This window comes from Alternaria infectoria (assembly GCF_024043175.1).
Source record: "Alternaria infectoria strain BMP 0036 chromosome Unknown scaffold_20, whole genome shotgun sequence".
Taxonomy (NCBI): Eukaryota; Fungi; Ascomycota; class Dothideomycetes; order Pleosporales; family Pleosporaceae; genus Alternaria; species Alternaria infectoria.
In genome coordinates, this window is record NW_026250709.1 from 7,126 (window position 1) to 30,305 (window position 23,180).

Here is a 23,180-nt window from a genome sequence, read left to right on the forward strand (position 1 = left end):
TAGAAATTCTCTATATAGTTTTACTTATAGTAGCTTAATATATTAGAGCGCACTATAAGACGTCTAGGCTAATAATATAATATATACTAAAATTTAGAGAAATACTCTATCTAGTAATACTATTACTTACTAAGATTCTATATACTAGTAAAGTACTCTAAGTTCTTATAGTTAGTAAGAACTTTAAAAGGCTTATATACGCTAGTAAGCTTAGCTATCTATATTTTAAGATAGCGCACTATAGTAAGTAACTTTTTATTATAAATAGTATAGTTACGCTTTTTACTTATAAAAGCTACTAAATAGTAAGTAACTAGATATAAAATACTTCTAATATACTATAAAAGATATCTCTCTAAGATAACGTCTAAGTAGTTTATCTTAATAATTATTTAGTAAGAGAGGTTCTATTAATAAAGAATAGAGCTTATAATAAATATAGACTTTAATATTTAGAAAGTCTAGTTCTTCTCTAGTCTCTATTTAAACTAAATAGTCTTTTCTATAAGTTAGTAGAGAGAAGTAGCTACCTTAGAGAAGTTAGAGATAAAGTTATAATAAAAGTTTATAAACCTAAGAAAACTATATATATCTATTACTATTATAGGCGCTTGCTAGTTCTAGACTATCTAAAGCTTATCTAGGTCTAGACGTATAGCACGCTCTACCTTAATAATATAACTAAGGTAATAAACTTTCTTTACTATAAATATACTTTTCTTAAAGTTTAGATTAAGTTAGGTATTATATAGTAGAGTTAGAACCTATTTTACCTTTATAAAGTAGTTAGCTCTACTTTCTCTAGAGTAGATTAGAATATTATTAAGATACACTATTATAAAATCTTCTAGTGTCTTCTTTAGCGTACTATTAATATACTACTAGAAGAATGTAGATATACTAGTTAGGCTAAAAGAGTAGATAAGCTACTTAAATAACCTAAACTAGATATAGAATACTATTTTTATCTTATTACTATTAGCTATATATAGCTTATAAAACGTAGTATAGATATTAATCTTAGTAAACTAATAAGCTTCTAAAAGTATATATAGTGTCTTCTTAATTAAGAGTAGTAAGTAGTAATTTATAACTATAATCTTATTAAGGCTATAGTAGTTAATATAGAAGTACTAACTTCTAAAAGCTTTTTTTACTAAAAGAACTAGTAACTTAGTAGAAGAAAAGCTAGCCTAGATCTACTTTTTATTAAGTAAGTCTATAAGCTACATACGTAGCTCTAGTAGCTAATTATATAATATTAGATATAAAGAGCTTTATAGCGCGTTCTACTTATAGCTATATATATTTATAGATAAGTTAATATAATAATTAAAGTAGCTCTAGTAAGAGAGTAGCTTACTAGCTTTATTTTTATTAAAGAAGTTATAGAACTTAGCTAACTTAAGTAGTAATTTACTTAGCTTAGGCTCTATAAAGAGTTAGATACTACCTAATAAAAGGTAGAACTAACGTAAAGTATATATAAGAGTATAGATACTTATAATAAGAACTACGCCTCTATACCTAGAAATACGCGCTCTATAACCTACTACTCTAGCTACTTTCTTAATACTAATTATTATAATCTCTAGCTACTTTAGAGCTTAATTATACTTATACACTACTATTTCTCTAGTATAATCTATAGTAAGAAAACTCTATAGAATATTAAGAATAATACCTTTCTAGCGTATCTATAGCTTACCTAAAATAATATTATAATATAAGTTTAGAACTATATAAGTAATAAGGTAAGTTAGCTAACTATTAATATTATACTCTACTATAGCTAACTATAAAATAATAAAGTTCTATAAAGAATCTACTACTTAGCGTAGTAACTATAGAGTTAACTTAAGAAATTAAGTACTTACTCTTCTAGTAACTACTTTATTAATTACGTAGAAATATTTATACTCTAAGTTAACTAATATCTATATCTACTTAGTACTCTTTAGAAATAAAAATACTAAAAATAAGCTTTTATCTATAGACTAGCTAATATTAACTAAGTAAGTATTAAAGTTATATATTAGTAACTTCTCTACTAATATAACTATAGTTTACCTCTAAGCTAGACTTTCTCTAGAGGTAGTTAGTTTTCTAAATATACTTTCTTTTTATCTAAACTAACTAATTATATTATAATAGAGTGTATTATAGCTATATTAGAGTATACTTTTATATAGTAGCCTACGCGTCTATACTACGTATAGATACCTACTATCTTATACTTACTAAATATATTTACTAGAATCTAGTTTTTTTAGTTAGAAGCTAGACCTCTATAAGAGCCTCTAAATATAGTATCTACTACTTCTACGTTTACTATATAAACATTACTATTATAGTTCTACCTCTAGAGCGCTATAGGTATAAAGTAATAGAGCTAAAACCTCTAGATAGACTTTATCTCTACTATCTTAAGATTAATAGTAATAGCCTTATACGTAAGAACTACTATATTATAGTTAGTGCGTAATATACTTTAATTTATAAAGACTTCTTTTATATAGTTATTTAAAGTATTATAAAGCTAATCTAGCTTATACTTATTAGTCTAGTAGAGCTTATCTATCTACGCTAGAGTCTAGCTAAAAGTAATAAAGAATTTTATAAAAGACTAACATTTTCTCTAGTATAGATAGTTTAGGTATACTAGAGTCTACTTCTTACTATAGATATTACTATAGTAAAATAATAGGTAGTTAAGAAACTCTAGAAAATTCTAGGTACTATATCTATCTATTTTAAAGTATAGAGTAACTTACTACTAGACTATAGGTAATAGTTTAGTGTTAATAAATATAAACTATAACTTTTTATTCTCTAGAAACTTTTAGTCTATAGCTAGCTTATACTTAATTATTATCTTCTAGACTTAGAAGTACGCTTTATTACTTCTAAAGTACTTTTCTATCTAAAGAAGCTTATATTTATCTATATATATAAATAGGTAAGAAGAAGAAAGTAGAGAGTCTACACTAGCGCTAAAACTACTAATAGATACCTCTATAGTAGAAGTAGTGTTTTTTTTCTATAGAGTATTACTAGAAAGAGACATAGTATTAAACTATATACTTAAGGCCTTAAGGCGCTAGATAAAGTATTTATTCTAGACCTAGAGCGTCTAAAATAAGGCGTAGTCTTCTACGTAGTCTTAGATTAGTTATTATAGTTAGTTTAGAATTACTTATAGAGTTATATCTTTAGCTATTTTTATTTCTTAAGCCTAGCTAGTCTATCTCTAGACTTATATATAGTATATAAAGAAGAAGCCTTATAAATATTATAGACTAGCCTTAGAGTTAGAATATACTAAGTATTAATAGAATATTATAAAGCTTAGAACTTAAGAAGCTATATATAGAATCTAAAGGTTTATATAGCAAGTCTAGACCTTACCTATACCTTCTCTATTCTAGTCTAGGCTTAGGCAAAGCCTAAGACTATTATATAGATATACTTAGTAATATATAGTATTAATAGAATATATTAATACTCTACACTAAATATAAATATCTAGAATATTTTTTATATAGTAGAATTAATCTAAAAAGTATATAAAAGTAAAGTATAGTAATAGTAGTATAAGAGTAGCTATTTACTAAGATTAGTAATATTATACTTTATATATAGAATAGATACTTAGAATATAGAAAGTAATAGTTTATACTCTAAGAAAGATTTAGAGTAGAAATCTTTATTTTACTACTAAGAAGTAGAGTACTAAATTTATTTATTAAATAGAGACTAATTACACGTTTATAGAACTAGATAAATATAGTTATAATTTATAATAGTAATACTATAGAGATAGTAAAGATTATAAAACTAATCTTTACTAGTTATATAAAAGTAGAGTCTCTACTAATATAACTTCTACTAAAGTTTATTAAAAAGTCTAACCTTATTAATTAGACCTTTATAGATTTACTTACTTTTAGTTAAGATATATAATAGAACTTTAAAGTAGTCTAGAACTTAATAGATAATATAAGTTAGCCTAATTTACTAGCGTAAATAGTAGTAATATAAAAGAATAGATAATTCTAGATATACTTTACTATTAAAATTCTATTAATTTATATATATAAATAGATAGATTCTTATAGATATAAAAGATTAGATTAATCTAGTAATATCTAGAGATTTGTATATATATATTATTAGAACTTTATCTAGTAATACCTAGAAATTTATAGATATAGAATATTAAATTTTATTCTAAAAATATAGAAATAATCTAATAGTATAGTTTCTATCTATAAAGTAGTAGAAAATAAACTTAGAAGTTATAATACTTATATTAATAAGCGTACTTCTAGAGTTAGCTTATACTATTAGTATACTTCTAGAGTTAGCTTATAGTATTAAGTATACTTCTAGAGTTAGCTTATAGTATTAAGTATACTTCTAGAGTTAGCTTATAGTATTAAGTATACTTCTAGAGTTAGCTTATACTACTAGCGTAGTTCTATATATAGCTTATAATATTAAGTATTCTTCTAGAGTTAGCTTACGCTATTAAGTATTTTTCTAGAGTTAGCTTACGCTATAGAGTATACTTTCTAAATATAATTATAGTAGAGAATATACTTCTAGAGCTAGCTTATAGTATTAAATAAGTTTCTAGAGTTAGCTTATAGTATTAAATAAGCTTCTAAAGTTAGCTTAAGCTATAAGACTAGTGCTAGAATATAAAGATATATAGACTAAATTTTATAGAATTTAATAGTAAAAGTTATAAATCTAATAAAGTTAGCTTTATATATAATATTCTTACTATAATAGAGTTTTACTAGCTTCTATTTTAGTATTATAACTAAAAATAAAAAGAAAATAAAGATTTAAAAGTTTCTAAAAATAGACTATTTTGCTTTTAAACCTTATAACTATACTAAATATTAATTATTTAAAGCTAGAGTTAAAGTATATTATATAACTAGATATACTCTATCTATATATAAAATAATATAGTAAGAAAGTTTAAAAATTCTAAACCTTAAGACTAAATAGCTAGTGTAAGATATACTATTAAAATTATAATACTTTTCTCTATAATATAGCTATTTATAATTTTTTCTCTTACTTATAAATACTAAGTATAGTACTATTCTCTTATCTTACTACTTTATTTACGTAATATCTTACTTATCTTATATACTAGAGCTAAGTAAAATATAGTATTAGATTTACGCTATAATTCTAATTAAAATAGTATAGCTAAAATCTTTCTATAGAGACTATATAGCTATAGTTACGTAAGAAACACTAAAACTAACTCTCTAACTTTACGCCTATATAACTTTTTATTCTAACTAGCTATAGATAATCTAAGAGTAGATTTAGAATTGTATAGTAATTCTATATAAAATAGTCTCTTTAGAATATCTAATATTACTTTAGATAGCTACTAGTAATAGCTTAGAGCTAGGCTCTTAGTTCTACTCTTTATTTCTTATTAGTTCTTATTAGTACTACTAAAAATTACTTAGAGCTAGTAGGTCTAAGTATATTCTTATAGATAGATAAAGCTATTACTACTTATTTATATATAAAAAAAGCTTTTACTAAATAACTTTAGGTTTCTAAAGTAGTTAAATAGAATAAACTTAATAATAAAGCTATTAGCGCTTTTAATAAAGTAAGTATATATTTATAATATATAGTATTTTATACTTTTCTAATAGCTAGATAAAAAATTTAGTTACTAAAGTTAGTAACTTAGAAAAAGATTAAAGTAAAGAATAAAAAAGTAAAGAACTAAATATATTAAAAAAGATAAAAGAGTAGTATTAGTAAAAGAGTAATATATAAAATATAGTAGTACTAAAAAAGAAGAAAAGAAATAAGTAAGAGTAATAGTTACTCTTTAGTAATATATTTACTACCTATCTACGTAAAGACTATTTTATCTAGAATTAGATACTAAAATTAGTATAGTTTTTAGATAGCTCTACTTAGTTCTTAAGCTTTAAATAAATTTTTAGTTTTTTATATTCTTAAACTCTTATCTTTAGTTCTTAAACTAGTATACTTAGTTCTTAAACTAGTATACTTAGTTCTTAAACTTTTATCTCTAGTTCTTAAACTTTTATCTCTAGTTCTTAAACTAGTATACTTAGTTCTTAAACTAGTATATTTAGTTCTTAAATAAGTATATTTAGTTTTTAGATTAATATACTTAGTTCTTAGATTACTATACTTAGTTTCTAAACTAAATTTATTATATATAAACTATTCTATACTTAGTTTCTACTAGATATTATATATTCTAATATAGTTAGATATAGCTAGTATTTTAGAGCTAGCTCTATACGCGCTAGTAGTACTAGATAATATAAAGTTATAAATTATAGTATAATATATTATAAAGTATATAAAAAGTAAATAGTTTATTATACTAGATTACTTATATAGATATAGTAACTATAATAATATATAAAAGTTTTATAAAGATTAGATTATTAATATTAAATTATATTATAATATTATTATAGTAAGACTTAGAAGAAGTACTTAGAAGTTAAATATATATAGTATAGACTATTAGTCTAAGATAAATCTAATATCTAAGAAACTAAACTATTATACTATATAAGAACTTTATATCTTTATAAACTTTATATTCTTTTAGATTTTATATTCTTAGATACTTATTCTTCTTATCTAAATATAAAAGAATATTAAGTCTAGTATTAGAGTATACGTACTATATTTTTAGAAATATAAAGTCTATATTCTAAAACTTAATATAGTTAGAGTAATTAAGTAAATAGATATAAAAAGTAATATAAGTAATATAGAAGAATTAGAAAGCTTTATAAGTAGAGTAAATTACTCTATTTATAAAGTATACTAACTATAATATATAAAGTATAGTAGTTACCTCTAATAAAGTAGAAAAAATAAAGTAATAATAGATTTTAGAGTAATAGAGTATTCTAGTAGTATATATAAGATTAACTTATATGTTATAGAGTTAACTCTAATATAAGGCCTAAGTACTTTCTTATAGCCTATAGGTAGGCTACTTCGCGATATACTCGTAGAGTAATAGTCGCGTAACTCGAGCGCGAGATATGCTTTAGAATCGCGACACAATAAACAATAGATTACTACTATACATGCGCACTTGCCGGGCTACCTGCTTAACAAAGTAGACACTTCAACCCCGTCCTTCCCATCATCTTCGCCACCTCTCCACCGGCTTCCTGCCCGCCGCTCTCCTTCTCTAAACACGACCGATGCCACAAATGCCTGCAAGCAAACAGCACGAGACTCTCCCCCTTCTCGCCCTCCTCCTCCCCATCATCCAGCACATCCGCCTGACTGGGTCTCTTCCCCTTGCCCTTCGCACTCCCCTCGCCTTCATCACCTACCGCCTCGTCCCTCATCTTCCTCTTCGCCTCCTCCCTCTTCTCCCAAGCCTCCCACACGCCCGGCCCGGTACCAGGCCCCCAAGCCCTCTTCTTGCATCCTTCGCACACCTGACCGCGGGGTCTCCACCCGCGCTTCCGCAGCTCGGTGATCTCGTGGACGTGCTCGAAGGATTCTTTGTCGAGGAAGCGGTTCGCGAGGCTGAGGATGGTCTCTTCGAAGGTGTAGGCGGCGAAGATCTCGGCTAGGACGGAGCGGAGGTCGGAGAGCGAGGGCGAGTAGGTGTGTGTTGCGCGCGTGAGGAAGCAGCGGAGGATGCGCAGGAAGGATGGGTTGGATTGCGCGCGGGATTGCGTGGGGCGCAGGGGCGGGCGGGTTGTTGTGTCTGCCGGCGCGTGAGATTGGGCGGCCTTTCGCGCAGGTGGGATGGTGGTGGATGTGAGAAGGGCGGAGAAGGTCAGTTGGATCGAGGAGCGGAGAGTGGACACGATGCGAGCGGTGTCGACGGTATCGGCTGGGTCAATGCCTGTTGATGTGATGGAGGCATCGTGGTCAGCAACGGCGCCGGATGTGTCTCTGATGAGTCGTACGGACGTGTCGACAAGCTCAAGCCATAACAGTTCGTCTGGCGCGAGATCTCCTTCACGAACTTCCCCGTATGCTGACTTCCGCCTGTCGATAGTTGACTCTGGTCTCGGCTCTTTGGATCGGGTTTGTCCTTGACATAACCATATGCCAACCTTGATGTACTTTTGGATGTCTTCGAGGAGATCGTGGACTGCTTCCTCGGTGTTGGCCACATCTGGCGTCTCGGATGCGGCTCCGATAAGGCCTATTAAGGCAGTCTGAAGCGTACCAAGATGCTTCACTAGTCGATCCATGGCTCCTTGGACGAGGCCGTCGCGAGCCATCAAGATGACAGCACCGTCAATGACGCCGCTCTTTTCTAGCGCGGGCAAGACGGGATTCAATCGGAGGTCGCTGGACTTCAATGAGCCGACAAAGTCTGCGACATGCGCGCTGTTGTAAGTACACATGAGCTGCACATAGTTCTCGATAAATCCAGAAGGCAAGTTCTCATCGATGGGCGTGACACTGCCGGTCGCGACTTGCTCTGGTTCAATCAGAGCCTGTAGATAGCGGTACTGCGCATCGCTTCCGGCTTCGATAGCGTCGAGAACTGGCTCGAGCAGGTCGGGCGCATATTGCTTCAATGTCACCGCAGTTTGCGACGCGTCGATCGCAGCCAAGTCTGCAGCGCGACTCACGATGACTAGCCTGACCTCGTTCAGCTGCTTCTTCAAAACACCTTTGCTTGGCCGGAAAATGTCGGCGATACAACCAAAGACAGCCTCGTCGTCCTCTTCGTCGTCAAGGTACGTTTCGAGCAGCTTCGCGTATTGGTGTGCGCCCCGATACACAGACTTGAGGACGCGATGGAAGCCAGCCTTCTCGAACAGCGGCACGAGACTCTGTGGACTGGGTGGGTGGTAGATGGAGAGCAGATACTCGACTGAGAGCTGGCAGTCTTCTTTGATCGTATCCGTAGGGTAGTTGCAGAGACCGATGAGTACCTGATGTAACGATGTCCCCGGAAGCATGATGTGTTGCGGATACTTCGGCAGATTCCGCGCGACGAACATGTAGAAGTAGATGATATCCTCCGGGTCGAAGTTGTCGGTATTCATTATCCCGAAAAGGTAGTTGATGATGGACTGGCGAGTGGGAGTGAGAGCGGACCCTTTGTGCGTGCCATTAAGCTGGGCCCCGTTTGGTGCATCTTGCTCGCCATTCAAGAAGCTATCCTCAAAGGCCTCGTTCAGCATGCTCATGAAGCTCGAAGCGTCAAAGTCCAAGACGAGCTGCAGATACGGAAATGGAGGCTCTGGGCTGCCGTCAGACTGTGTCAAGATGACATCGCCCGAGCCTGGAGGCCATTCCAGATTCTTACCCGAGAACAGGAACCGGTACATGTCCTTCTTGGCACTATACGCTTTATCATCCTCCATGAACGCGCCGCCAGGGTACACTCGCCCAGTGAAGGTGTACGCCAGGTATGGGAAAATCTTCTTCGCGGCAGTGAGATATATGTTCTCTGTCTCATCCACATCAAAGTCTACAAGCTTGATGAGCTCTAGAATGTTGGTGAGTGGCGTGATGTAGTCGCCCATAGCTCTCGTCCACACGTAGATCAACGCGTCGTACAATACGTATTGCTGACAGAGCATGGTGACTTGGTTGAGGTCCATCGTATCGGTGCTGAGCCGACAGATCATCTCTTCGAGCTGGGCGGAGCGATTGGCTGAGGCATAGAACGTGATGAGGTCCTTCAAGACGTTCGGTGGTACTGCGGTGATCTCGTCGTCTTGTATGTATGGCTCGAGGGTCTCAAAGAAAGCCTTCTCTGCTGACGCCTCCTCGTAGGTATCGTAAACGTCTTCGAACAAGAAGTCATATTCCTCCATGCATAGCAAACCTGTGAAGACCACCTCAGCAAGCTCTTTCGCTCGACGCTCCTGCGCATCGCGATCGAGGTCGTCCTGTCTTGAGAAGGAATACTTCAATGAGGCCGTGATCATCTCGAGCAGCTTTGGCTGTACAAGCGCATGGCGTGCTTTGTCATCGTCGGGCAGTCCGACGGTGAGCTTGTCTGCATCCCCGAGGTAGTACGAAGTCGCGAGACCGATAGCGGCAATGTAGTCGCCATCCTCCATCAAGGCCAGCAGGCGGTCAGCCCAGTTTGAGAGAGTGCCGATGGAGCAGTCGTTGAAACCCAGGAGGAACAGCCGACCCTTGTACGCCCGGAAACTCATGTAGAAGGCATCTGCCACAACACCATGTAGCGACGCATCTTCTTCATTAAGCTGCTCCACGACCGGCTTGAGCTGTCGTGAGAAAAGGTCTGAGTGGTAAGTGTGCTTTTGTAGCAAGTCGAATGAGTCTGTCACACGCAGGGTGTTGTCTTCCAAAATCATGAGGCGCTGACTGATGGTAAGTACGCTGAGAACTGATCGACTGAGCCACTGAACAGCAACAATAGCTTCTTCCGCCTTCCAGCGACTCCGAGGTCTGAAGCGAAGCTCGACAGGCTTTTCTCTTTCGGACGGGGGTGGCAGGATGGAGTCGACCTCCAGTATGGTCAGAACGTTAGACCAACAGTACACGAGTTTGGTTTTGGATATCGCGTTATCGGAACCATCGGAGGAACTCTTCAGCTTGACAGCCGGAAACCAAGCCAAACACCCACTCAGCGCGCTGTGCGCTTCCACATCCTTGGGTCGGGGCGCTTTGTGCTGGGTTTGTGCGACCGGGGTAGTCGAGACAATGACTAACAGATAGGGCGTTAGCAATGCGGTCAGACCCATATTGTCGGTTGGCTGCTCAACGTTGCCTAATGGCAGGGGTGCGAAGGCCAGCACCGAACTTGGTTTCCGAGGTTTCTCCAGTGACTTTGCCGACAATGGATATCTCCCTAAGATGCGCGTAGTCTTGACCGTCCGCGCGATCGCGCCCAGCCCACGTGTCGCCAGATGGGAGAAGGCCATGCCTGCGTCATCTGCGGAGACGAGCGCTGTGCGCCGGGTGCCGAGGAAACCCAGATGCAGAATGGCTACGCCCGAGACATGGCCATCTGACTTGTTGTCTTCCAGAGACGCCCTTTCCAGAGGCGGGATGTGCAAGAATGGCTTGGCCGGCTTCGCCAACTCCCATGTGAAGATGTGACCTGTCGCATGCCCCCCTGCAATGGCCGAGTGATCAGCAGCGATGGCTAGCGAAGTGATGGCACCGCATTCGACAGCCTTGGTACCCGGTCCAATAATGGACTTGAGGACCTGCTGGTAGTCGAAGATAAGGATGAAGCCTTTCGACGTTCCTATCGCCAACGAGACGGTCACATGTAAGCATGTGGGCCGGCCAAAGTTGCGCTTGCCAATCTCCGAGAAGACTTGTCCAGTGACCTTCTTCAGCTTTGTCCATCGCACAACCTCCCACGGCGCCTGAGGTGTCTCGGATCCATCATCGGATAGTTGCTGGAAGACGAGGTTGCTCGATACGGAGGATTGTCGCGAGTGCGGCGATAGGAAGGCAGGTGACTGGCCGCGCGGCGTTGGTCCAGGCGATGGAGATAGGCGGGACGAGAAGCGGCGTTCGAATGGCTGCAGCGATGTCGGTCGGTGAGGGCGAAGCGAGTTGTGCGACACGGGCACGCTGCTCGTGGGTGAGGATATACCGGAGCCCTGTCTTGGTCAGAGGATTCCCATGCTGATCTGCCATGCTGCATACCTGAACCGAAGGAGTGTCGTCGGGTATATCCGTCGAGGCCGGGCTGCCTGCCACCTCGATAGTTGGTCGTATGGACAGCACCGATGCTGAATCATGCGTCTCTTCCTGGGGGCTTCTCCGCCGTGTCCTGGCAAACGTCAAGCCCTCGATGCCGTTGTCTACCGACTGAACATCTTCGCTCTCGTCTTCGTCCAAGCTTCTTCGCTCGGTCGCGCTTTCCCCAGAATCATCCTCTTGTGCATCAAAAGTGCCCACCGCGCCTTCCCTGGCGTCTATGTCGTCTCCATGGTCGTTGTGAGCGCTGGAGTGGCTCTCTTCCGAATCTGAGCTCATCAGGCTCGTTCTGCGCAGGGCATTGCTTCAGGCGCACATCTGGTAGCTGTGGGTAGTTGCGCGATGTCTGGTATCTGGTCTTCGGGATGTTGTAGTTCGTGGGTGTGATCGACTCGGCGCGGGGGTTTCGGTGATGGTATGCGGTACGGGTCGGTGCTGCCTACGCGAAGGCGAGTTAGGCGTGCGTGCGGGCGGGTAGCGCGGCAACCGAGGGCGTATGCGATGGGCGTATAGTCAGTCGAGAGGGTGAAAGGCGCCCACGAGGGTTGGCATGGGCTGGCAAGGATGGCGCGTCTACGGAGCTCATGGCGCAGTTCGCAGATCGCCGCATGTGCCGCGCCGTTGGTGAAGGTCCAAGCTCCCGCCGCAGAACGTCACTCGACGCGCAGTCAGGTACACTTTCCATTCACACCCACCACCCACGATGCCTTCAATAGGACCAGCCATGCCGCCGCACCTCTCCAAGCGCAGTCGCGACGCCGAAGATGATCGCGCGTCGAGTCCAGAGTCCGGCGACAAGCGCAGACGAGTCATCGGCCCAGCACCTCCACCTTCCGCATCCTCACCTCCGCGCACAGCTGGGCCTTCACTACCACCAAATGCGACATCACGATCCAGCAGTGTCGACAGCGACGTTGGTCCTGCACCTCCGCCATCCTCAAAGCCGGCGCGCGTAGTCGGGCCTGCTCCACCGCCGGCGCCTCTGGACGAGCGGCCGCCAAACCCACCAGACAGCGATTCCGACAGCAGCGACGATGACTTTGGGCCCGCGCCGCCACCAGCTGGCGGAGCGTCTTCAGGATTCGACAACGCCATGGGGAAATCGGCATTTGACACGGAACCGCAATTCAGCGATGCGCCGAAGAAGGCACAGCGCGACGAATGGATGACACTGCCCCCGACGCAGGACGATCTCGCCGCTAGAATGGACCCTACAAAGATGCGCGCACGCAAGTTCAACACAGGCAAGGGCGCAGGAGGCACGGGAGGCATGAGCAGCGCATGGACCGAGACACCGGAGCAAAAGCTCAAGCGGTTGCAAGACGAGGCATTGGGCATAACCGCGCCCACCAATTCTGCACCTGCCACGTCGGAGTCTAAGCGCAATAAAGAGGAGGAGAGGAGGGCACGCAAGATGCGCGAGAAGATCGATGCGACACGCGGCAAGAGTCTGGTCGAGCAACATCAAGACAAGGGCACCGGCAAGGAGAAGGAGGACGATCCTAGCAAGCGCGCCTTTGACTACGAGAAGGACATGGCTGTGAGCGGCTCGCTCAACCACAAGCAGAAGCGCGAGATGCTCAGCAAATCAAAGGGTTTTGGCGATCGCTTCTCGAGCGGCAACTTCCTGTAGCCGCGAGACGTAGACCTACGAACAGTACAATTGGATCTACCCTCACGGCGACTCTGCTGGCCTTTCCAATCGCCCGATGTCCTCATCCCGCCTTTGCCGGGACCAAGACACTTTCCGTAAAGTACGATGATCAAGGCGCAGCGACGATTCAGGCCGCCTTCAAGTCGAATGGGACACCGTGTGGCTTCCGCTTCTGTCAAGGAAGCAGTGTAACGGGAGCTCTTTCCATGCCCAAAAAAATGTACCACGACATACCGATTGGGCGAGGATCTCCAAGCGCTACCTGAATCCGCGGCGTCCAACCTTTGATTGGCTCGATATACGCGGATGACGGAACTCGTCGCCGGCCTGATTCGGCCGCAGCGCGCCTTGACTCACATCTCGACTTCTGCTTCTAAAGGCACGCTATGCTGTACCGATTAATGCCATATTCGGAATAGATACAAGATAGTGCAGATGAATCATTCTGACCAAGAGCACGTGTGGCTCGGCTTGTCAAGAGCTTCCACACTGACTATGGACCGTTGTATCGTACTAACATATAAAGTGAGCGACCTGCGAATCCATACAGTATAGAATCTCATCCACGCAATGGCTTACAAGACTCCTGAATTCGAAAAGCTAGTGCTCGAGAAGATCAACGAGTTCCACGTGCCTGGTCTGTCCCTCGCGGTTGTACAAGGCAATGACATCTACTCCAAGGTACTAAGCCTCCCCACAAGAACCAGCGCGCATCACTCACACCGCTCAGGCGTATGGTTGTTCGGAACTGCCCGACACCGAAGCGACCACAGACACCCTGTTCGACCTTGCAAGCACTTCCAAGTGTACCACTGCGGCGGCCGTGGCTGTTCTCGTAGACGATGAGCAGTACCCAGACGTACAATGGACAACACCCGTGTCAAAGATTCTTCCCGACGACTTCGTCCTTTCCGACCCTTATCTCACAGAGCAAGTCACCATTGAAGATATCCTCAGTCACCGGAGCGGAATCGCAACTCACGACGAGTCATACCACAGCGCGCGCGCCAAACACCCCGACAATGCGAAGTCCTTGACCCGCAATCTGCGCAATCTCGAATTCGTCAAACCACTTCGTACCGAGCACATCTACTGCAACATCATGTTCAGTGTCGCTGTACACCTCATCGAAACTGTCACCGGCATGCCCTACACCGACTTCATCAAGACAAAGCTCTGGAATCCACTCGGCATGACCAACACATTCCACGACGTACCCGATATCTACGCCAACAGCGACACCGATCGACGCGCAAGGCCATACTACTGGAACAGTGAATCCGAGTCTTACGTCGCACTGCCTCACTACCCGCCAGCACCAGAAGGCCACGGCGCAGGCTGCATCTTCAGCAGCGCAGGTGATTACGCGAAACATATCCGCGCACTCATCAAACGCGACCCTATCCTTTCCGAAGACAGCCACAAAGCGCTGGCTACGCCACGCAGCTTCGATCTCCTCGGCGACGACAAATGGGCCATACCCTACAAGAGCGACGAACTCTACACCCTCGGCCTATCCCGCACGAGCTATCGTGGACACACGGTCATCGGGCATTACGGCTCGGTGCCTGGCTTCAAAGCCATGGTTTGCTTCCTGCCCAAGTTTGACTGGGGCCTCGTCATCTTCGGGAACTCTGATACCGCCATGTACGTCAACGACATCCTGAAGTTCACATTGCTGGATGATGTTCTCGGTGTACGCGACGAAGACCGCATCGATTGGAGCGCGTTCTTCAAGAACTTCCAGGCGACAGATGATGCCGAAGAGGCGGAGAAGCCGGAGTGGACGAAGGTGGAAGATGCGCAGCCGCTTGACGTTCCTCTTGACGCGATAGTCGGTAGTTACCACGACGTTGGGTACAAGAGCCTTGCAATCGAGATGAAGGACGACAGGCTCGTCGCAGATTGCACTGATCGATGCTTCCCGTACATGCTCACGTTCGCACACCTCAGCGGTGACACATTCGCGGTAGAGATGCACGGCGAGTGGGAGGGAAAGTTGTACAGTACTATCCGAGGCGAGATCCGAATTGAGGCCGGAAAGGTTGTCGCGGTCGGTGTGGGCCTCGAGAGCGACGTGAAGGGCGGCCTTATCTGGTTCGATCGTGTAACGTAGCCGATGGGCGACATGGTAACACGGGCGTAACTACCCCTCGTCAGGCGAACCGCGTCTCGTAGTCTATTGGATAGCATTCGTAAAAGGCTGAATCGTGCTCTAGTGACCTTGAATCTCACGTCAGACATGACGTATGTGTTAGTCCCATCCTCTCTGTGCTATCACCTCATATGAGGGAAAAGCCGAACGCCCTAGAGCCTACATCAATATGAAAACATACAAATCAGTTGGCCCAACGTCAAAGTAGGCTCCAGGGTGTCTAAATTTTCCCTTGAATGAGGTGCTATCGTACTTCACCGCGGCTTCGGAACAACCCACCACTGCCATGGCGAACGATCGTGCTATCGCACTCAAGACGCAGATCGCCAACGCAGCCCATGACCAGCAACAGTTGCGACCAATATTCACATCCTTGAACGGGGATAATTCATGGCTTCTTTCCTTTCCACGTTCAAGCGAAGAGCGGGTTACCATCGGGAAAGCATTCTATCACATCGTACACGACCCGTGGTTCAACGGCCCTGTCAATCTATTAGGAACATGGCTAGCAAGCTTCAGCCTATCGTCTCCACCCGCCGTCAACAACGGCAGCGATGTAGAAGGCATTGCGCGCGACATCGAAGCTGCAGCTGCAGACGCTGGGTTCTTTCCCACCACGACGCCTATCACTCAAGATGCATCACCAATTGACGCGATCTTCATACGCTTTCACTACGACGACCATCTGCACAAGCCGACACTACTAACGTTCGCGCCAAGTATACCCGTGTTCGCGACAACGGAAGCAAGCGCGATCATTCGCGGCTGGAACCACTTTGACAACATCATGACCACCCGAGACCTAGAGCCGGGTATCTTCGAGGGCGACTGGACATCGCTGCATCCAGGCAGCCCGCTACCTACCTGGCTCACGGTCTTCCGAGCCCGCGGTCACCATGAGCTCAACTTCGTGAGCGCAATTATTTACACGCCTTCACCAGACACACACGAAGCGGTATTATACTCCCCACACGGGATGCGTACCTCTCAGGAGTCTCTACAGACTCTTTTACATAGGTCAACACCAGACTTCAACGTGCTTGCCCTCCTTCACGGGCTCAAAGAGAGTTGGACGTTCAACTGGCAGACCACGTTCGGCGTTGCAACCGGGTTAGAATTGCAAAGGCAGACGGACTCAAAGTACTGGATTGTTACACACAACTCGCCACTGAGGTATCGAGGGCTGTTGTGGGTAATCGTTACGGATATTTCCCGGACGTTGGAATGGGCGCTGGGCAAAGAGAAGGCACCGGATTCAGAAGAGAAGAAGATGAATGTAGTTAACGTAGAGAACGGAGAATTCTTCATACTCAAGTAGCTTCTCGAGCGCGCTATTCAGATTTTGCTTATACCCTCTGCGACGTCATATGGTGAAAAGTGAAGGTGAAGCAGCATGCGAGCGTTTGTAGCAATAGGCACCCGCGCTTTGTCCGCTTTTTCGACATTTGCTTGCACGACACCTCTCCTACTACCTACTCTACGATCTTTATCTCTCGTTCATACACCTTCTCTACTCTCCCTACCGCCATCGCAATGGCACTCGATCCCACCACGCTTAGGCGCTATACCGGATGGTATAAAAACGACAAGACATCGGCCGAGCGCGTCGCGATCGCACTGGACGGCGCCACTATGAAGCTCCTTCGATTCGATACGACCACTGGCGCGATTAAGACCAGTTCCACTCTGTCCTTGGACGCATCGACAATGCGCATAGGCGGCGATGCGGATATCCGAGCGCTTTGGCGTATAGATCGCGAGTGCGTCTCGATGAGTTTCGCGATGCGCGGTGAAGAAGTCGGGAGCTTCTCTATCAAGGGAGCTTCCTACTCCCGCTATGAGCCTGATAGGAAGAGTGCGCTCTTGGATTTGCCTGCTGAGCTTCGACAAGAGGTGTGGAGATACGTTCTCGATACGCCCGGTAGCTTGGTCATTTCGTCGCCAAAAGACGGAAAGGTCATCATCCAAGACGTTGCTGGCGAGCGCACGCCGTACAATCGCATAGCCGAGATCCACAAGCAATTCAGCACGGAAGCCAAATTTCTCGAGCTCTCTCTGAAACATCTTCTCGCCAAACCTAGAGAGGGTATGTATCTCGTCAACGTTCTCGAGCTCAGCGACTCGTGTCTCGACCGCAAGCTCCGCAAGGTCACATACCAGACCAATTGGGGTCCTGACCTCCTACCTCGTGGAGAGGTCCTCCATGGCCTACTCATGTACGCGAAGAAGAACGCGCACGTCAAAATGAACATCGAGCTCAACAATTGGTACCTCAAGAAGGCGGGAGCCTACATTATTCGGGAAAAGTTCGTTAGATTCGGCATCGGTCTGCGAAGAGCGATTCGAGGTATCAATGCAGGTACTTTTGAGGAGTCTGCCTGGATTGTACACAAGTGGAGGGGAAATAAGACGGTGGAGGAGTTGAATGCTCCTAATGTATCGTTTTGGCCCGCGCAAGAGGAGTTAACGGACGTGGAGTGGAACAAGGTGAAGACGGCAATCGGTGTCAAGAGCTTCAAGGGTATTATGTTAGGGTGTGGTGTAAGAGGGCCGCAGGACTTGAATGTCGTCGTTGAGCTGCTCAAGAGCTACTACTTTAAAGGTACATAGCGACTAAGGACGACTTCGTCTTGTAGCGGCATGGCTTGGTTTCCTCTCATAGTTGAAATATCTCGTAGACGTTGTCTTCGTCATCTCGCTTCTCATGACAATGGCCGACATACCACGTTAGATTCCCGAGTACGTGACCGTAGAGTCGATTCCAAAGTTCACCGGGTAGCTTGAGCTGTGGCGACATGCGCTGGTTGCGAGCAGCACCATGCATCTTGAGTATCCATTCTAGATTGCATCTTTATAGACTGTTGCACTTACATTGCCTGCTTCTAGGGCGAGCTATTAGTAAGAACGAGTATCATCAGCGGGGTCGTAGATTGTCCGTGGGTAGAGAGTGGGAGAGTAGCTGAAGTGACGACTCTGACAGGATGATTGTAAGCGTGAGATCTAAGTGAGACTACGACGTGAGAACAAACCGACAACTACAGGACGTGGTACTTTAACTTTGATCTTGCCCCCTTCACCTCAAAAGATAAGCATAGTCGGAGTCGTCCCAGAGGTGTGTCGTCGCGAACGATACCGCTGCTCTATACATCTATAACTCATCTTCGCAATGTAGTCCACAAGCATACCTAGAGGCCGATAACATTTCCATCAACATGTGTCTGAACCTAGCTCAAGAAGAGCCATCGATTCGCGCGATGACTGACAAGCGCCATGTACCATCAACCACAGCCGTGTCCGAAAAGTACATGCACATCCATACTCACGCAAACCTTCGGTCGCCCAAACATCCTCTCGACTTCGGGACGTAGCTGTGCGATGGCCATAGTTTTGGCGCGCCGAACAGCCACGTCATCTGGCTTATTCCAACTCACCGCGAATTTGCTTACATTAAGGACGAGATGAATGCGTTCAAGGCCCGGTAGGAGAGCATACAACTCATCCACGCCATCTACCATGCGCATGCCCTGTACAGGCCCGCGCATTCGCATAACGCGACGCTCTCTATGCGGGTGTCCCACAGTCCACCATGCCGGAAACCTCGTCTCAAGGACATCTTTCGTGATCTCGCCGCAATGACCTTCATTCATTCGGAGAGAGCGTATCGCAGATCTTGCGGGCTCTGGCAGCTGGTGTAGCCACCACACCAGAGCATCGATCGAAGTGCCTCCGTAATAGTCCGCCTCGAATGTGTTCAAGGCGTAGGGGAGTAGCCATGTCTCTTGGTGTATCTGACGAGAGACTTGGTGTAGAGTAGACCCGAAAGCCCGAATTGTCGGATTACCACACAGAACACACTCGCAATCGTCGTGATAACGTGAGACTTTCCGCCAAGCATGGTCTTTGTGGCATGTGATGTGCCAAGTGACATCACTGTCCAGGACGTATTTGTAGATCCGGTTCCTGAGCTCTCCGGGGAGTTTGAGGAGGGGAGAGTTGGATTGGTTCATCGCACCGCTGGCAATTGTTAGTCGCCCAGCACTTCGGGGCGTTACATGTAGAGTGTGGGACTTACATTGCTATTTGCTCCGGTTCAGCCTTACTCAGTAGTACCATGTTTCCGGTGATGAAATATGCGATGGAGCCAGGAGGGAAGGAGTCTTGGTGGGAATCGACGCACAGAAATGAGATCACAAACCACAGACGATTCACGAAGTTGATATGTCAGGTTATGGCCCAACAACGTCGTTTCGAAGTGCGCCAGACGCGGCCTGTAAGTGGTTTTGGCCTTCACTGTCTACGATGCTTTGTTCTGGCATGTGAACATGACTGCGCGGATGTGACATTGCGTTGTAGCGCGAGCGTTGTGAACCGACAGCCTGGTTGTCAGATTGTAGCGCCTATCTGTCTTTATGTCGGCGCTCCGCTCACGTAGATGTCGTCTCCAGGTAACCAGATACATGTGCTAGTCCATAGGAGATGCATTGGCGTGTTCGTCGTTCAGGTGTGAAGGTTCGTTAGACATGAGCCGATCTGACAAGGCCCGGGGCTGGCGAGCCTCGGTACTAAGCCCGATTGGGTGCAAGGGTCCAGAGTGGGTCATCGTCAAAGCCGTACACCCGTATCGTCAAGGTATGCTCGCAAAATCTACTTCAGATTGTACATCACAGCTTTCGGCCTTAATATGACTACCGCGCCTCTGCCCGATCGTCCCAATGGAAGCTTGACCAACACCCGAGGAGCCGTTCCTCTCAATGAAGCGTTTGAGCGTCTCCGCTGGTCGGTCTTCGAGGACATCTCCAACATCCTCGTTCTCGATGATCCATAGACTGACCTATCGCCCTTTGACGGTCACGCCATCGGATCAGAACCAGCTTCCGAGATCCCTCTCACCAAGATAGCCTTCAGCATCGACGAGCTCAACGAGTTCGCAGCTCTCGAAACAGGTTTCAGCGATGAAGAGTTCGACGAGCCTGGGTTTGAGGAAAATCGTCGCTATCAGCGACCAGAGCCCTTACCTGTTACCAGAGCAGATGGCGGTACTGTTACAATTGCAGACGTTGTCGAGCAACTATCAGTCTACTTGCTCACTCACAAGGAAGACATTCTTATGGCAAAAGCCTATATTAATGGGGACATAAGCGACCACGGAGCGGACGACGATCAAGCCGCCACTAGTACCCTGGGCAAAGACCGGGGCGCATCTTCCAGCACGAGAGTTTTCTTTGACGGGTTATTTGGTATCATAGAGCCCAGCATGGACTCTGTTCCTGTATTATTGTGGGCCGATGGGGATGGTGCCTCGTATCCATTAGATGACAGACTCCGACAATGGACACTCTGGGGCTCAAGCTCGGAAGTTGGCCTGGACTTACAGTCAACATGGTTCTCTCGTGTCCTGCATCCTGTCGCAATATAACCCTCAGCCGCAGACCGCGCACTTGCAGATCCCTGCGGGTAGACTTTGTGTGAGCCTCAGGAGCAGTCGCGTAGTGTCAATGCGGTGAAATTTGACTCAAGTTGCATCACGAACGCCATGGATAGAAAGACCAAGTCAGATGAGGTTGTAGAAGCGTATAGTTGCGTCGGCACTGGAGCGTGAAGATAACTCACTACATGATCTGAAAAGATGCTTTTCGCTGGACACCGCTATGATCTTCGGAGATCACGCTGACCTCGCTCGACACGACAATAACATGCTTTACATCTGGTTTGGCAGAGTCAGTCTGCATAGGATGCATGGCCACATCATTCCCTTTGATCATGTCTTCCTCACTCTCATTGTCAAGCGTCAGGCCCCCGAAAGTGTGGCGCGCCCGGTGCGGCGCCCTCCGGCTCGCCCGTTTTCCACCGGGCCCGGATCCACCCCCAATTGTTTCGAAGTCACTACCTGGGGGTTCTTGACCTTTTGCGTTACTGGAGCCGATCGTACTGGGTAGGAAAGGCGTGAGCCAGTTCCTGAGCAATGGGAAGATCATGGGAAGGTTCGTCGTAAATATGGCGATAAAGGTCTCGCGAGTACCCCAAGAGGCGGTGAGCTCGGCACTCTTCAAAGGGTCCTAGAGATCGGTCAGTCTTGAAGACCATTGTATAGCGATTGTGCCACTGTGTCTTACCGTGATAAGATAGATGCTCTTCAATATCGCACACACAATGACGAGCATGCCAGCGCCAAGTACAAGCATAGCGGCAACCTTCTTGTACGTTCTCAATCTCGACTTCCATAACATAGGAATTGGTATCAGTAGCAGATAAACGTCGGTGGATACGTTGAAGACAAATGTGACCCAGATGAGGCGCTTCGATATCGCTGCTTGACACGAGTTTCCGGGGTCGGGATTGATCTGCCAGTAGCGCCAGAATGGTCGACAGGAGAGGTATATAGTGAACATGATGATCACAAAACTGGTAATGATGGACGCGAAAGCGATGTAAATGCGGATCGTGTACATCCCAAGACCAGCCTGTGATTCATGTCAGTCAAAGCTTCCCGGGCTACTGCGATAGATATACACACCGTGAGACGAAGGTAAAAGGCTGCTACACATAGCTTGAGAGACCAAAGTAAGCAGGCAGAGGTGGTCCAGCCAGCTACCTGAATCTTGGATCCGATGACTCTAAAGCCCAGTTAGCTATGTGTGCGCGGTGGACTACTCTTGTGTTCGTTGCGCGCCAGAAGTTGGCTTCGTGTATACCTCAATCTATACTCGGGGTCGTCTTGCGTCAGCGCAGCACGCTCTTTCGGCGTCATGCCATCATTTGCGAGACCATGTACGTGCACTCCCAGGCTATACCCGAGGCTACATTGGGCGGTGTAGATCAGCTAGTAAACAGGTTGTTAGCAGTATAGAATCTATGAAGCATTCTTTGCTACTCACGATGGCAATCCATACTAAATAGTCATCCACTTGTAGTTTGCGGAGGCCCACGGCAGTAATTCTGGCGTACGTTCGCAAACACGTAAAGGAAACAGCAAGAGCATAAAGGGTCCATAGCTCCACGATGCCCATGGCGTATCCTGCAACGATGGTGTTGAATGATCGATTCAAGTCTGATCCATCACTCTTGAACTCTGGGTCGATCGGTACAATCACAAATCCAGAACAAAACGGATGGAACTGAATCTGTATCCGAGACGTTCATAGCGTAGCCTAACTCGATAGAACGTCAGCCAACAGATACCCCGTGTAATCACATCACATCGGCCCGAAATCACATTGGCACCCAATCTGAGTGCGCCATCCGATACTTTGCAGAGAGAGGAAGGCACAAAGCGGCGCACTTCTTGGCTTGCCGGCTATAGATCAGGATCACGCCGAATACGAGCAATGCCTTCTTTTTTGGCTGACTATATTGCAATTGCTTGTTCGCATAGCCGAGGAGATCAGTGTCTTCGATGGTCACGTTCGTGGTATCGCCCGGGCAAAAGGCGCGCAACGATGGCCGCATTGCGCATTCGGCATTCGACGTTGTTGTTGGCAAGACGGGAATTGGCATGCATGCCCTCGATGAGTCTGTAAAGTACAAGGGTGCAAGCTTTCCAGCAAGGAAGGATGTGGGTGAAGATGCACCTCCACTAGCGCAGAGGAAGCGGCTGTTGATGTCTGGGCGGGCCAGGGCAACGGTGCGGCTCGCGGCATCTAGTCCGAG

At 44.7% G+C, this 23,180-nt stretch overlaps 6 protein-coding genes across 6 annotated transcripts; 4 read left to right on the forward strand and 2 right to left on the reverse strand.

Annotated features, from left to right (window-relative positions):
• Window positions 1-7,157: 7,157 nt before the first annotated feature.
• On the reverse strand, window positions 7,158-12,003 carry J4E92_008931 (uncharacterized protein; the record flags this gene model as incomplete). Its single annotated transcript, XM_051500280.1, has 2 exons — window positions 7,158-11,624; window positions 11,671-12,003. The coding sequence occupies 2 exons, from the start codon at window positions 12,001-12,003 to the stop codon at window positions 7,158-7,160; spliced, it is 4,800 nt and encodes a 1,599-aa protein (XP_051349368.1).
• Window positions 12,004-12,427: 424 nt separating this feature from the next.
• On the forward strand, window positions 12,428-13,357 carry J4E92_008932 (uncharacterized protein; the record flags this gene model as incomplete). Its single annotated transcript, XM_051500281.1, has 1 exon — window positions 12,428-13,357. The coding sequence occupies one exon, from the start codon at window positions 12,428-12,430 to the stop codon at window positions 13,355-13,357; it is 930 nt and encodes a 309-aa protein (XP_051349369.1).
• A 591-nt stretch (window positions 13,358-13,948) lies between these two features.
• On the forward strand, window positions 13,949-15,494 carry J4E92_008933 (uncharacterized protein; the record flags this gene model as incomplete). Its single annotated transcript, XM_051500282.1, has 2 exons — window positions 13,949-14,059; window positions 14,109-15,494. The coding sequence occupies 2 exons, from the start codon at window positions 13,949-13,951 to the stop codon at window positions 15,492-15,494; spliced, it is 1,497 nt and encodes a 498-aa protein (XP_051349370.1).
• A 126-nt stretch (window positions 15,495-15,620) lies between these two features.
• On the forward strand, window positions 15,621-16,851 carry J4E92_008934 (uncharacterized protein; the record flags this gene model as incomplete). Its single annotated transcript, XM_051500283.1, has 2 exons — window positions 15,621-15,625; window positions 15,951-16,851. The coding sequence occupies 2 exons, from the start codon at window positions 15,621-15,623 to the stop codon at window positions 16,849-16,851; spliced, it is 906 nt and encodes a 301-aa protein (XP_051349371.1).
• A 215-nt stretch (window positions 16,852-17,066) lies between these two features.
• Window positions 17,067-18,143, forward strand: J4E92_008935 (uncharacterized protein; the record flags this gene model as incomplete). The annotated part of the gene is made up of 1 exon (XM_051500284.1): window positions 17,067-18,143. One exon carries the CDS (start codon window positions 17,067-17,069, stop codon window positions 18,141-18,143), a length of 1,077 nt encoding a protein of 358 aa, XP_051349372.1.
• A 2,999-nt stretch (window positions 18,144-21,142) lies between these two features.
• J4E92_008936 (uncharacterized protein) lies at window positions 21,143-21,922 on the reverse strand (the record flags this gene model as incomplete). Its single annotated transcript, XM_051500285.1, has 2 exons — window positions 21,143-21,589; window positions 21,647-21,922. The coding sequence occupies 2 exons, from the start codon at window positions 21,920-21,922 to the stop codon at window positions 21,143-21,145; spliced, it is 723 nt and encodes a 240-aa protein (XP_051349373.1).
• Between the last annotated feature and the right edge of the window lie 1,258 nt (window positions 21,923-23,180).